At 41.4% G+C, this 14982-nt stretch overlaps 1 protein-coding gene across 1 annotated transcript; it reads left to right on the plus strand.

Annotated features, from left to right (window-relative positions):
- The first annotated feature begins 798 nt into the window (after window positions 1-798).
- Window positions 799-14176, plus strand: LOC139555274 (serine/arginine-rich splicing factor 6-like). Its single transcript, XM_071368943.1, has 6 exons — window positions 799-1020; window positions 9006-9205; window positions 11210-11322; window positions 11955-12166; window positions 12653-12724; window positions 13171-14176. Exons 1-6 carry the CDS (start codon window positions 914-916, stop codon window positions 13691-13693), a joined length of 1227 nt encoding a protein of 408 aa, XP_071225044.1. The 5' UTR covers window positions 799-913; the 3' UTR covers window positions 13694-14176.
- Window positions 14177-14982: the final 806 nt, after the last annotated feature.

The following is a 14982-nucleotide window of genomic DNA, read 5'->3' on the forward strand; positions in this document are numbered from 1 at the left end:
TAAGGGGAAACATTTAAATGTCTTGGAATGGCCTAGTAAAAGCCCAGAACTCAATCCAATTGAGAATCTGTGGTATAACTTAAAGATTGCTGTACACCAGCGGAACCCAACCAACTTGAAGGAGCTGGAGCAGTTTTGCCTTGAAAAATCCCAGTGGCTAGATGTGCCAAGTTCATAGAGACATACCCCAAGAGACTTACAGCTGTAATTGCTGCAAAAGGTGCCTCTCCAAAGTATTGATTTTGGGGGATGAATAGTTTTGCACGCTCAAGTTCTGTTTTTTTGTCTTATTTCTTGTTTGTTTCACAAGAAAAAATATTTAGCATCTTCAAAGTGGTAGGCATGTTGTATAAATCAAATGACACAAACCCCCCAAAATCCATTTATATTCCAGGTTGTAAGGCAACAAAATAGGAAAAATGCCAAGAGGGTTAATACTTTTGCAAGCCACTGTGTAATCTTCTATACTACTCAATTATATATAAATCATTGATACTACTAGGTAGACAAGTCAACTTCACCTTGTTTATTCACACAGTTATTGCATTTACATTTTAAGGTCATTCTGGAATTAAACTGGGATTCGTGTAGAGACCATTGACATACAAAAGACCCAATGGCAATCAATCTGGCCTAAAAAAAAAAAGATGTAATGCTGTTATATATGGAATGAACATTGGAAAGTGAATGAACTAACAGGGCACACACAAAACATAACCAATTGTAATTGCAAACTTGCTACATTTGAACAGCAGTATAAAGATCCCTGGAACTACTTCTATTGATGGTACGCCCACTTTTGCGCTTGATCCTACAGTGTTCAGAATAGCGTGTATAATTTATGTGCCTTTTCCACTACCGCGCAACTGTGTGTTTGTTCCTGTGAGTGAAACACAAAATCAGCACAGGGGAAATGTCGAGAGTTTACATCGGAAGATTGAGCTATCGAGCAAGGGAAAAGGACGTTGAGAAGTTCTTCAAGGGCTATGGGAAGATACTTGAAGTTGACCTGAAAAACGGGTAACAAAATGAACGCCGCTCTCGTGTCGTTGTTCTGTGGTAGCTAACGCTAGCTTACCGCGTTGAGTTCGTGGCCTAGTCCTAGTAGCTAGGCCCAGGCGTGTTGAAGCGCAGTTTATTGACAATTATCGTACATTGTTTGAGTTTGGCAACCTGATTGACGTATTATTTATTTGTATGGGTTATAACTTAAAGATATTTGCTAGACAACCAAAGTTTGTTAGCTAATTTCGGTTAACGAGTTAGCTAACGTTAGCTACCTACTAACGTTAGTAACGTTACCTAGCTAACGTTAGCGCCTAATTGCTTTGAGTACGAGACGCTTCCTATTTCAAAAATAAAAATAATAAAGGTAGTTACATGTTTATAGCTAAAATCATAATTAGATAACGTTAGCAGGCACCTTGAAATAAGTTTGGCATGCTAGCTATCTGCTAACGACGTTACGCTAGCTAATTTACCCCCATAGCTGGCGACGTGTACACTTTTTTTTCTTCTTCTGTAACTTAGCTTGCTGTACAGCCAAGATAATGGTGATATTTGGTATCTGGTGGATCAGATGAGACCCAATTTGCAAAGCCAGTTACTAGCACTAATATTACATGGGTTTCAAAACCAAATGCTGATTATTTCCACATGGCTAGTCAGTCTAACGTTAACTGTACGCAAAACTGCACCATGTTTGCAGATGGAATTTGGCTAGCACCCTGCATTGATTGCATACTCGGGCTCTCAAGTGGCGCAGCGGTCTAAGGCACTGCAGTCCCTGGTTCGAATCCAGGCTGAATCACACCCGGCCGTGATTGGGAGTCCCATAGGGATGCGCACAATTGGCCCAGCATCGTCTGGATTTGGCCGGGGTAGGTCGTCATTGTAAATAAGAATTTGTTCTTAACTGACATGCCTAGTTAAATATAATGGGGCCTATTGGTATAATTAGTAGGCTGACGCTTATATACCTTTCAAAATATTTTCCCTAATGTTATTAGCCTACCTCTTTCTCTATTGTTGCTTCCTTCCTCACTTTCAACTGTTAAATTAAATGTATCACATCTGGCTGTGATTGGTAGTCCCATAGGGCGGCGCACTATTGGCCCAGCGTCGTCCGGGTTTGGCCAGGGTAGACCTTCATTGTAAATAAGAATTTGTTCTTAACTGTCTTGTCTAATCATATTATTTCACCGTTATTTATCCCGGGGAAAGGGAGTGGTTTTGGGTGGTAAATCTCAGTAACCCGGTTCCCACCCTTCAACCCTAGTACACATAGGCAGGACTGCAAAGTATCACAACTATGGCAGCAGCATAGCCATTTATTGTGACGGTGATAAGTTAATGTTTCCATACAGCCGGTACACCTTAGCTAATGTAAAGCAACGGCAGCAATTTTTCAACTAACCTTTTCATGCTGATTACTACAGAGGGGAAAGTAAGCCGTACCGGAGAAATAAATAGTGGGGATATGACCTACTGGTAAAATGTTAGCATATCACAATAATTAAAACACCATTGCCGAAAATTTACTGACTTAAACATGTGGAAATACCCTCCAAAATACGCTGTGGTTCGACGATAACAGTAACGTTTTGCCATGGCAGATACTTTTGTATGTATAGTGTTTGTGGACACGACATCAAATTTGTAGATTCTGATTTTTTTCAGCCACACCTGTTGCTGACGGGTGAAAAAAAAAAAAAAACGGACACACAGCCATGCAATCTCCATAACCTAACATTGGCAGTAGAATAGCCTTACTGAAGAGCTCAGTGACTTTGAACATGGCACCGTCATAGGATGCCACCTTTCCAACAAGTCAGTTCGTCAAATTTGTTCCCTGTTAGAGCTGCACCGGTCATCTGCTGTTATTGTCAAGTGGAAATGTCTAGGAGCAACAATGGCTCAACCGCAAAGTGGTAGGCCACACAAGCTCACAGAACGGGATCGCCGAGTGCTGAAGGGCGTAAAAATCGTCTGTCCTTGGTTGCAACACTCACTACAGAGTTCCAAACTGCATCTGGAAGCAATGTCAGCACAAGAACCGTTCGTCGGGGGCTTAATGAAATGGGTTTCCAGCTGCACACAATCCTAAAATAACCAAATGCAATGCCAAGCGTCGGCTGGAGTGGTGTAAAGCTTGCTGAAATTGGACTCCCTGCTGCAGCGACCACAGAACATCAGTGTTTATCTCGCTGTCCGTGTTACTGAAGCTGCAACATAATTACAGCCATATCTGACTGAAAAGTTATGTTACCCGAAATCCCTCCTTTTTTTAGGAAAAATATTCCCTTTAAACCCTTGCTCTCTTTACGTGACATTGCATTACATACATGTGTCACGTGAAGCGAGCAAGGGTTGAGACCTATTCGCATGGGACTAGTATTACTAGAGTACGTTGGTTATGTACACTATTGTTCAAAGGTTTGGGGTCACTTCGAAATGTCCTTGTTTTTGAAAGAGAAACACTTTTCCCCCTCCCCCTTAAAATAACATCAAATTGATCAGAAATGCAGTGTAGACGTTGTTAATGTTGTAATTTACTATTGTAGCTGGAAACGGCTGTTTACTGGAATATCTACATAGGCGTACAGAGGCCCATTATCAGCAACCATCACTCCTGTGTTCCAATGGCACTTTGTGTTAGCTAATCCAAGTTTATAATTTAGAAGGCTAATTGGTCATTAGAAAACCCTTTTTCAATTATGTTAGCACAGCTGAAAACTGTTCTGATTTTAAAGAAGCAATAAAACTGGCCTTTATACTAGTTGAGTATCTGGAGCATCAGCATTTGTGGGTTCGATTACAGGTTCAAAATGACCAGATACAAAAAACTTTCTTCTGAAACTCGTCAGTCTATTCTTGTTCTGAGAAATGAAGGCTATTCCATGCGAGAAATTGCCAAGAAACTGATGATCTCGTAAAACGCTGTGTACTACTCCCTTCACAGAACAGCGCAAACTGTCTCTAACCAGAATAGAAAGAGGAGTGGGAGGCCCCGGTGCACAACTGAGCAAGAGGACAAGTTCATTAGTGTCTAGTTTGAGAAACAGACGCCTCACAAGTCCTCAACTGGCAGCTTCATTAAATATTACCCACAAAACACCAGTCTCAACGTCAACAGTGAAGAGGTGACTCCAGGATGCTGGCCTAGGCAGAGTTGCAAAGAAAAATACATCTCAGACTGGCCAATAAAATATTAAGATGGGCTTAAAAGAACAGACACTGGACAGAGGAAGATTGGAAAAAAGTGCTATGGACAGACAAATCTAAGTTTGATGTGTTTGGATCACAAAGAAGAATATTCGTATGATGCAGAAAGATGCTGGATGAGTGCTTGACGCCATCTGTCAAGCATGGTGGAGGCATTGTGATGGTCTGGGGGTGCTTTTGTGGTGGTAAAGTGGGAGATTTGTATAAGGGATCTTGAACAAAGAAGGCTCACTCCATTTTGCAACACCATGCCATACCCTGTGGACAGCACTTCATTGGAGCCAATTTCCTCCTACAACAGGACAATCACTCAAAGCAAAGCTCCAAGCTATGCAAGAACTATTTAGCGAAGAAGCAGTCAGCTGGTATTCTGTCTATAATGGAGTGGCCAGTACAGTCACCGGATCTCAACCCTATTGAGCTGTTGTGGGAGCAGCTTGACCGTATGGTATATAAGAAGTGCCAATCCAACTTGTGGGAGGTGCTTCAGGAAGCATGGAGTGAAATCTCTCGATTACCTCAACAAATTAAAAACTAGAATGCCAAAGGTCTGCAAGGCTGTAATTGCTGCAAATTGATTATTTTTACGACGAAAAATTTGAACACTTATTTAAAATATATATAACATTGTCAACGTTTTGACTATATTTCCTATTCAATTTGCAACTCTTCATGTATGTTTTCATGGAAGTGACCACAACCTTTTGAACGGTAGTGTATTTATTACCCCAGAATGTCCATTATTCCAGAGAACAGTTTAGACGCGATTAGTTTTTTTCCCCGAACTGCCCCCTGTAATTAAATTTATATATATATATACACACACACACACACACACACACACACACACACACACACACACACACACACACACATTTGACTGTTATGACAGATATATATATATATACACAAATTTGACTTATGACAGAAGCCTGGAGGTGTGAGGATACAGATTCAACATGTCCAAGGGCCACACTGAACTCCAGCTTGGTTTCTGAACCATCTTTCCTATAGTGGCGACGTAATACATAGAAACAAAAGCATTCCTGGGCTACGTTGTAGGCCATTTATTTATATATACATACATACAGGTGAAGTCGGAAGTTTACATACACCTTAGCCAAATACATTTCAACTCAGTTTTTCACAATTCCTGACATTTAATCCCAGTAAAAATTCCCTGTCTTAGGTCAGTTAGGATCACCACTTTATTTTAAGAATGTGAAATGTCAGAATAATAGTAGAGAGAATGATTTCTTTCAGCTTTTTATTTCTTTCATCACATTCCCAAATGGGTCAAAAGTTTACATACACCCAATTTGGTAGTATTGCCTTTAAATTGTTTAACTTGGGTCAAATGTTTTGGGTAGCCTTCCACAAGCTTCCCACAATAAGTTGGGTGAATTTTGGCCCATTCCTCCTGACATAGCTGGTGTAACTGAGTCAGGTTTGTAGGCCTCCTTGCTCGCACACGCTTTTTCAGTTCTGCCCACAAATTCTCTAGGATTGAGGTCAGGGCTTTGTGGTGGCCACTCCAATACCTTGGCTTTGTTGTCCTTAAGCCATTTTGCCACAGCTTTGTAAGTATGCTTGGGGTCATTATCCATTTGGAAGAGCCATTTGCGACCAAGCTTTAACTTCCTGACTGATGTCTTGAAATGTTGCTTCAATATATCCACATAATTTTAATTCCTCATGAAGCGATCTATTTTGTGAAGTGCACCAGTCCCTCCTGCAGCAAAGCACCTCCACAACATGATGCTGCCACCCCCGTGCTTCACGGTTGGGATGGTGTTCATTGGCTTGCAAACCTCCCCCTTTTCCCTCCAAACATAACGATGGTCATTATGGTCAAAGTTATATTTGTTTCATCAGACCAGAGGACATTTCTCCAAAAAGTCTGATCTTTATCCCCATGTGCAGTTGCAAACCGTAGTCTGGCTTTTTTATGGTGGTTTTGGAGCAGTGGCTTCTTCCTTGCTGAGCGGCCTTTCAGGTTATGTTGATATAGGACTCGTTTTTCTGTGGATATAGATACTTTTGTACCTGTTTACTCCAGCATTTTCACAAGGTCCTTTGCTGTTGTTCTGGGATTGATTTGCACTTTTCACACCAAAGTACGTTAATCTTTAGGAGACAGAACGCGTCTCCTTCCTGAGCTGTATGACGGCTTCGTGGTCCCATGGGGTTTATACTTGCGTACTGTTGTTTGTACAGATGAACGTGGTACCTTCAGGCTTTTGGAAATTGCTCCCAAGAATGAACTAGACTTGTGGAGGTCTACCATTTTGTTTCTGAGGTTTTGGCTGATTTCTTTTGATTTTCCCATGATGTCAAGCAGAGGCACTGAGTTTGAAGGTAGGCCTTGAAATACATCCACAGGTACACTTCCAATTGACTCAAATGATGTCAATTAGCCAATCAGAAGCTTCTAAAGCCATGACATAATTTTCTGGAATTGTCCAAGCTGTTTAAAGCCACAGTCAACTTAGTGTATGTAAACTTCTGGCCCACTGGAATTGTGATACAGTGAATTTTAAGTGAAACAATCTGTCTGTAAACAATTGTTGGAAAAATTACTTGTCATGCACAAAGTAGATGTCCTAACCGACTTTATTCGCAGGACTTATGTGAATTCATCAAATTCGTTATTGTTTTCTTGCGCAAACCTAGATCAACACCTGTCATACTCAGACATTTCTCTTAAAACACAGGGATGCCGACTGTTACGGGGCTAGTTTTGGAGTTTGCCCCCAAAAAACAGTAGGTTATTCTGGCTGGGATTGTTACACTCCTGCCATGTAAAAATTACTGACGTGGCAGATTCAGAAGGGACTAAAATTACCGATGTTTTGTGCACATAATTACATTACCCGACCTCCCATTGTAAAACTAATCCCGTCTGAATAGGTGCTGACCTAATTCACATCAATAAATTGGTTTTAAACAAACTCTGAACACCGTAACACACGTGACAGCAAAATGGATGCAGAGGACGTGACAAACTCGAGAAACGGGAAATGTTTACTGGTTGCTCAGGAGGTAAATGGAAAGTCAGATGTGTGGAATAATTATGAGTAGATATGGAAAATACAGGAGATCAAGAAAAATAAGGTAAGGAGCAAGCACTGTGTACATATTGTGTGCCAAACAGGTGCTGTATAAACAACACTAAAGTATAAATGTACCAGAGGGTCTAACATTTTTTATTTATTTTTATGACGCCTTTATTACAGCAAAGACTTAAAAACAGTAACATTCGTTCATGAATGCAATTTTCGAAATGAAACCGTTTTTATTTATTGTATAAGCTAATTATTCAAGGCTCGCTTTAATTTCAAACTAAAATGCTTGATTGCAATTCAAATCGTGACTGACTCTTTTTATGCTGTGTGATGACGTGAATGATTGATACAGTATCCTATAGATGTATTGAAATGTAGGCCTAAGTAAGCTACGCTATTAAGACTAAAAACAGCATGTGCTCCTGGGGCCTACACATCGATGGTGGTTATACAAGGCTGCTATACTAAGCCTACCAGTGATAAATGGCGTTACGTATGATCATAATAATAGCAAGGAGATTAAGAAAATGTAACATTATTATGTCATTTTCCAGACAATTTGGAACCGCGTTAAAGAACACTAAATCAATAATACCGCAGAGGCTGTTCTAACACAAAGAAGTCTAATGCCTTTATTTACTACAGCAACGCAAAAAAAATAATTAAAGGCTGAATATGTGAAATTGTTTACTTGACATGTCGTTGCGTGAGGCTTAGTGCTCACGGAATCAGTAGGCTTAATTAAACAAACACTGAAGCAGGATCTTATTTCTGTAGATGTATTGATTTATAAAAGCCAGGCACATTTTAACAGGCTATTGATTTATACACTTAAGTTGGTTTCCCCTCTTCTCACTTTTCTTAGACAGTAAGGCAAGGGCTGTTTTCTCGTCTCCTCATTCTGCTGCTACCTCCACTGCATTGTTCTCAACACCAATATCGTGGTTAACTTTGCTATTGTGCACATAGGAATATGGTCTAGGAAAAGGCGCCAATTCAACAGCGCACTGAAGTGTTTCAGAACCGTGGACAGCGACCACTATACATCGAGGGAAAAAGTGCATTTGCTAGAAAATATTTTTATTGGTGTTGCACCACTTGTTCTTATGTAATATAACCATATACAATTTCAGCAGCACATGTCTTAGACTGATGGACTGGGCCACCCCCCCACGGCCTCCACAATGGATCAGTCCACTCAGTGTGAATCAGACGGGTGTCTTGTACACCATGAGAGTTTGAAAAAGAGAAGAAGAAAAAATTTGTCTGCTCAACTAAAGAAAAATCTCGGTCAACCAAATGGGTCAGCCCTAGTTTATGCCACCTTAAAAGGTAATGCATTTTTAAAAGTTAAAATGAATAAGGATTCTATGATTAATCATATTTCACAAAAGAGCTCCCGTACTGGGAAGAAATATAATCTACTTTTTTTTTATTTAATTAAAAACATTTCACCCCTGCTTAATTCTCAACTTGGAACTTGCCAGTCTTCTCAACTCCCATCGCTAGTTGCAGGTGAAACGTTGGAATTGGGAAAATGTTCTGTTTATTAAATCAAATCAATGCTTCTGTGTGTGAGCGATTACAAAATGTTACTTTGTGATTTATCAAAAGGATCACGTACATTTGGGTCTAGCAGTAGATTTAGTCAAATAATTGGATCCCAAATCTGTACCGTGTCTCTGGCCTAACATGCTTTGTCTCCTCTGTGCAAAGGTATGGGTTTGTTGAATTCGATGACCCCCGCGATGCAGATGATGCTGTGTATGACCTGAATGGGAAAGACCTGTGTGGGGAGAGGGTTATTGTGGAACACACAAAGGGGCCGCGGCGGGACGGCAGCTACGGCTCAGGAGGAGGAGGAGGAGGCGGCGGTGGTGGTGGAGGAGGGGGAGGAGGAGGTGGAGGTGGACGAAGTAAGTTTACAATGCAGTGGTGTTTTAACATTTATTTGATATGTGATTGAGGAGACCAACATGGCAGTGCATGTAGGATAGGAGACTACTGCATAACATCTCAAGTTTGTCCTTGGTGGTTGTAGTTCATATAATTGTGTTCCGCTCTTATCCAGAGTGACTTAGTCAGTGCATTCAACTTAATGTAGTTGGTCAAGACGACCACATATCTTAGTTAATAAAACAACTACTTTGTGTTTCAACTATTTGTTAATGCTGCCTGTGACGATGTGTCCACCACATGTCTGTTTTTTTACCTGAATTTACCAGGTGGTTTTATGTTTAATCCGAGTACCCTTTGTTCAAATGTTTGTTGCTTTCTTGGGGATAGTAGTGATGGTAACTTGTCAGTAGAAATTGTACCATATTGGTATCCGTGGTCACAGCTGGCTCTATTCACTCCGCACTGATTCCATCCCTTTTTATGATTGATTAATTGCACCGCAAATTGTTTTTCTGTGACTTTTTAAGAGGACATATTTAACTTATTTGTTGTAGTTTCCCCTAGTTTCTGTGACGAGTGGTTACCAGGGTTCTGTTCTAAATCCGGCCTATTAGGTCACTCCTAGTTTAAATTAGCATACACGTCGCATGCTCGCAGATACCATAGACTTCCAGGCATTGCGCTAACACTAGTTAGCATTGGCTTGCAAAAGTACCTCTAACTTCTGTCATGCTAGACAGAGACATGAAAAATGGTATTAATGAGTTAATATGACTCTGGGGAATTAGATAAAGGGCGGGCGGCATTGCCAAAATCATAAAGTATCCTTTTTTTTTCTTTTCTTTTAGACGACACCAGTATTGTATTGCAGACGTAGTCACATCACGGACGAGCTAGTACTACTGAATTAAACCCTTTATGGTACTTAACAGTAATTGTTTGAATAATGGGTGTAGAGAACAGATTTTATATTTGAGTTGACGATGGAATTAAAATGACATGAACCACAACCACCAAATGACATGTCGTTATCTTGGGAACCCGTGTGCTTGATTTGAAACTGCAACAAATGCACTCGTATTCATTCAAATTGTCAGGGGGAATCTAGCTTGAGAATCACTACTATTTTGAATATTTGCCGATAAATTATCTGTGATTTTTGACTAGAATAAATTAACTAGCTAATTTGTTTGAGTAATTTGAGAATCGTGTAATCTGCTGTTTTTAATTCAGGATTCTTTTATTTTGTTTATTTAAATGAATGTTGAATAATAAAGGTAAAGATTTAACAAAGAACCTCCAATGTTTTAATTGAAAGAGTCCTTTGCTGACTGCCTGCCCCTATTGCTGGCCTGGCCATGGTGTCCCCTTTCCAACCAAGAGTGTGGTTTGACCATTCTGGGCCCCTGGGCAGACCAAAAAAGGGAGCCAATGTGAATGAAGACCGCTTGTCCCATTAGTCCCAGGCCGGGTGGTGAGGATGCCATTGGGTTAGGAACAGATGTGGGTTGAGCTCTTATAGATGCCTGAAACAAATGTGAAATGTCTATATTTAGATGTGCTAGTTAACTTAAACATTAGTGTCACCGTAAGTACTGTTTTCAGTCAGTTTTTATGTCGTTTTTTTAATTTTATTTTTATCTTAGCTTTTCTTTTTTTTCTTTTTTTTTAGTTTATGTAGAGTTTTGTATTCAGTTCTACCCAAGCGTGAATCGTCAGTTAATGATTTAGTAGTTTAGATGCTGTTGAAGATGAGGAATAGGTTATGTCAGAGTTCCTGATGGAAATGTGCAGTTTTCTAGGTTAATTAATGTAGCCTACACACAGGATTGATTTCCTTTTGTTTTTTTGGTTAGCTTGTTTTTGTCTTTACTTTCCCTGCCTGTTATCTATTTTAATTTCTCCCAGATTTTTATGTGGCCATTGTTTACATAATGTAGCTTGGAAGATTAGTGTTGAGGCTGTCCTCTCGGTGTGTCCCCTGCCCTAATTGCTGCTGCTCTATCCTTGTTACCTTGAAGGCGGGGGCGGGTATGGGCGTGGTGGCAGAGACAGATATGGCCCACCAGCAAGGACAGACTATCGGCTGATCGTTGAGAACTTGTCCAGTCGCTGCAGCTGGCAGGACCTGAAGGTATGGTGGTGACGGGTTATTCAGCAATGATAACTCTTTTTCTTCCTTATGATTTCTGCATCCTATGTTAATGTTTTGGAGAGAAACATGCTATCCTTATTACATGTACATTTACTCATAAGACCCCGTGGTTTTACAATAGCGGAGGTGCATAAAGATGGCGGTCCCCGTGTACTTACCACACATGCCTCGTTTACTGTGTTCTCCCTATCGTACTGCTCTCCGTGATGCTTGTTTTTGTATGTTCATTGTCACAGTATACATGATCCCAAGATGGCGGCAATTTGGAAAACATGAAACAACAGTAGATTGTAGACGTTTTACCATGTCGTGAGACGTATTTTTAAAAGAAAAGAAAAGAAAAAAAATAAACTCTGGGTAGTGCTTAAACGATGACGTCATATCTGAAATCCGCCATCTTTGTGCACCTTCGTCATTGAATAAATGCCCATAATTGTCATGCTTGAACTAACTAGATGGCGCCGCATAAATCTGATATTTCCAGCAGTTCTCAAAATACATATATAACACGAAACATGTGTATATAATGTATACCATATTAAATTACCCATATTTATTAATATCTTTGTGGTTTGCTGGCCAAATCCCAACCCTTTCCCTTCCTTCACCAGGACTACATGAGGCAGGCGGGTGAGGTGACGTATGCTGACACCAATAAAGGGCGCAGGAACGAGGGGGTGATAGAGTTCAGGCTGTACTCTGACATGAAGAGAGCCCTGGAGAAGCTGGACGGCACAGAGGTGAACGGCAGGAAGATCCGGCTGATTGAGGACCGCCCCGGGGCCAAGCGCAGCAAGCGCTCTTACTCTCGCAGCCGCTCCAGGTAAATAAGAATACTGATTTAGCTACAAGTCTCATAGTTATTTTTGATGCAAGAGGTGATCAGTGACTAAAGCTAAGGCTGAATTCACAATTCTGTTTTTTTTTGTTGCCACTAATTGGTCGTTTCACCAATCGGATCTGTTACCCATAATTGGGAAAAATATCAGAATTGGCTGCCTGTGTAAACGGAGTAGGCCTTCTAGAAGAGGATGGGATTTCCGCTGAATATGAGACTGATCTGCAAATCATAACGAGTAGTTATTCGATGGACCATCTTTAATCAGCGACTGAGCAAAATGCATGCATTAAAACAAAGGACTAGTTTTTTCAGTTGCCCCCCCCCGGCCCTCAATGCATTGCTTTTCCCATCAGTTCACAATTTTAAGGTTCACACTTCCGTTTGACTGCACTTCACCCTAACCCCTCAAGCATCTTTCAAGCACATGGCTTACCTTTTTAACTTACGTTCACCATCCTCTGTCTCCAGGTCTCGCTCCAGGAGCCGTAGGTCCCGTAAGAGCCGCAGCCGCAGTGACAGCAGCAGTCGCTCCCGCTCCAGGTGAGTCCCAGAGCGCAGGCCACGTTTAACTCATGGGTGACCCCTGACCTCTTTAATGTGTCCCAAATAGAACCATGTTCTCTATGCAGTGCACTACTTTTGACTGGGGCTTAGGTTAAAATCAGTGCACTATATAGGGAATAGGGTGCCATTTATTACTATCTACTTCTGCCCTTATCTACTGCGACTGTACTTAGTCGTTTTCTGAGGGACATCTGTATCACTCATATCTCAAGTCACTGTGTGTAGTAAATGTCCACTTACCCAGAGCTCTTGACTCCAATATGGACTTTGCCCCCCCCCCCCCCCCCCCCCATCTTGCTACCCAGATGTCCTAACAGATGTCATGACCAGCTATTGCTAGGAGTGTTGGCCATTTTTACATTGCCGTATTTCAATTACATTTTAGTTGACTGGTTGTCTGTCTGCTCCTTCCTGTTCCCCAGGGGTGCTGCCTCCCGCTCACGTAGTCGCTCCCACAGCAAGAAGGACAAGGACAAGACCAAGGGCCGCAGAGAGGAGGAGCGCACCAACGGTGCCCACAAGGCCAAGGATGTGGGCCGCAGTAAGAGCCGCAGTAAGAGCCGGAGTAAGAGCCGGAGTAAGAGCCGCAGTAAGAGCAAAAAGAGCAGCAAGAAAGAAGGGAAGAAGAGCAGGAAGGATGAGTCCAGGTCTCGTTCCCGCTCTCGCTCTAGATCAGCAGCCAAGGATCGCTCCAGGAAGTCAGGCTCCAAGAGCCGTGAGCCGGCCAAGAGCGACAACGAGGGAGCTGCAGCCGAGAAGGGGGCTCCCCGCTCTCGCTCCCATACGCCCACTGAATCCAAACCTAAATCCAAGTCAAAGTCCAAATCTCCATCTCCCTCCCCGGCCAAAGCCCGCTCCCGTTCCCCCTCCGTCTCCCGCTCAGAGTCCCGCTCCAAATCTCGCTCCGCATCTCGTTCTCGCTCCCGTTCTCGATCACAGTCCTAAGCTAGGATACCAACATCTCCCATCCATTGTTTTCCCCCTCCGTTTCTTCTCGTCCCCTGCACCCCCCCCCCCCACCCCCCACTTAATTTTTTTGTCACATTTCTTTTAGTATTTTTGATAAATGGTTGAATGAAAAACCCAGGCACTCACGCTCAAGGTGTCTTCCCCATTTCTTTTAAGTATACAGTGCTTGTCGGTCATTCTGCATCTTTTTCCTGATAGTGTTGTCTCTTAATTGAGGTGTTTGTAAAAATATGAAAATGTGTGACCTAAGTTGGAGGGTATTTGCTTGGATAGATTTTTTTGTAATTTGAAATTTTAGTTACAAGTGCTGTAGTAAAGTGTGTTAACCTTTTTATGACATACTTAAGCATACCGAGCTGTCAATGTTGTGCAGGATGAGGGTTGTTTTGTTCGGTTGTATCTTCTCATTTTGTGGAAAATCCTTTTACCACTTTTAAAAAAATAAATCCTGATCTCAAATGGAGTTGTCTTTTGGTTTTTAAAATAAGTTGGGTTGCATGCTGATCAAATTGGTGCAGTTCTGGGTGCTGAGACTAGTACTGTTGGAACCAACCGCTCTGCTCCAGGGCGGAGTATGTGTTCCTCCACTCAGCATATGACACCGTGGACCAGAGAAACTACACCACCTATAGGGGCAACAAGAATGTTTGTTTATAGAGTACCACAGTATGAGTCATAATACCATAACACCTAGCGGTCAAACAGGGAAATGGTTCCAATTTTTGTTTTTCCACCATTCATTTTTCCCATAGGAGATTTTTAGAAACACTTAAAATAAGGTCTGTGTTTCATGTAGGCTTAACTTGGCATGACGGTTTTTATAACCGTGTAAATCTCTCTAGGACGAGGTGACTGATTTGCCTGTATTTACCCCCCCCCAAAATGCTAATGTGACTATAATTAAAGAATTATAAATGCCATGATTAGGACGAGACTGCCGAATCGAGTCAAAGGTAAGAATCTCTGGATTAATTATCTAAATGTAGTAATGAATAAATTGGCTCAATTTCTTTAAGAAATTGACAATTCTGTGAACTGTCTGGTGCAAGTTTAAAATGGACAAAATACCTGTTAGCAAAGGTGTCAGCTGAAGTGCAGGGATTTGTAGTTTTGCATGGTCTACTTTGATGCTAAATAGCATTTTTGAATCGGAGTAAATAAAGACTTAATATATGAATAAAAGTCACCTCTGAGATTGACATGGTTATCAGTACATCACGCCAGGGTAAGCCTACATGAAACAGCCCTTATTTTAAGTGTTTCTA

This window comes from Salvelinus alpinus, chromosome 26, assembly GCF_045679555.1.
Source record: "Salvelinus alpinus chromosome 26, SLU_Salpinus.1, whole genome shotgun sequence".
Classification (NCBI taxonomy): domain Eukaryota; kingdom Metazoa; phylum Chordata; class Actinopteri; order Salmoniformes; family Salmonidae; genus Salvelinus; species Salvelinus alpinus.

Bases quoted from the DNA above. Each gene is read 5' to 3' on its own strand.
- LOC139555274 (XM_071368943.1), top strand. From the start codon at position 914: ATGTCGAGAGTTTACATCGGAAGATTGAGCTATCGAGCAAGGGAAAAG. The intron at 9,206-11,209 runs GTAAGTTTACAA...GTTACCTTGAAG, and splicing joins AGGAGGTGGAGGTGGACGAA to GCGGGGGCGGGTATGGGCGT. The intron at 11,323-11,954 runs GTATGGTGGTGA...TTCCTTCACCAG, and splicing joins GCAGCTGGCAGGACCTGAAG to GACTACATGAGGCAGGCGGG.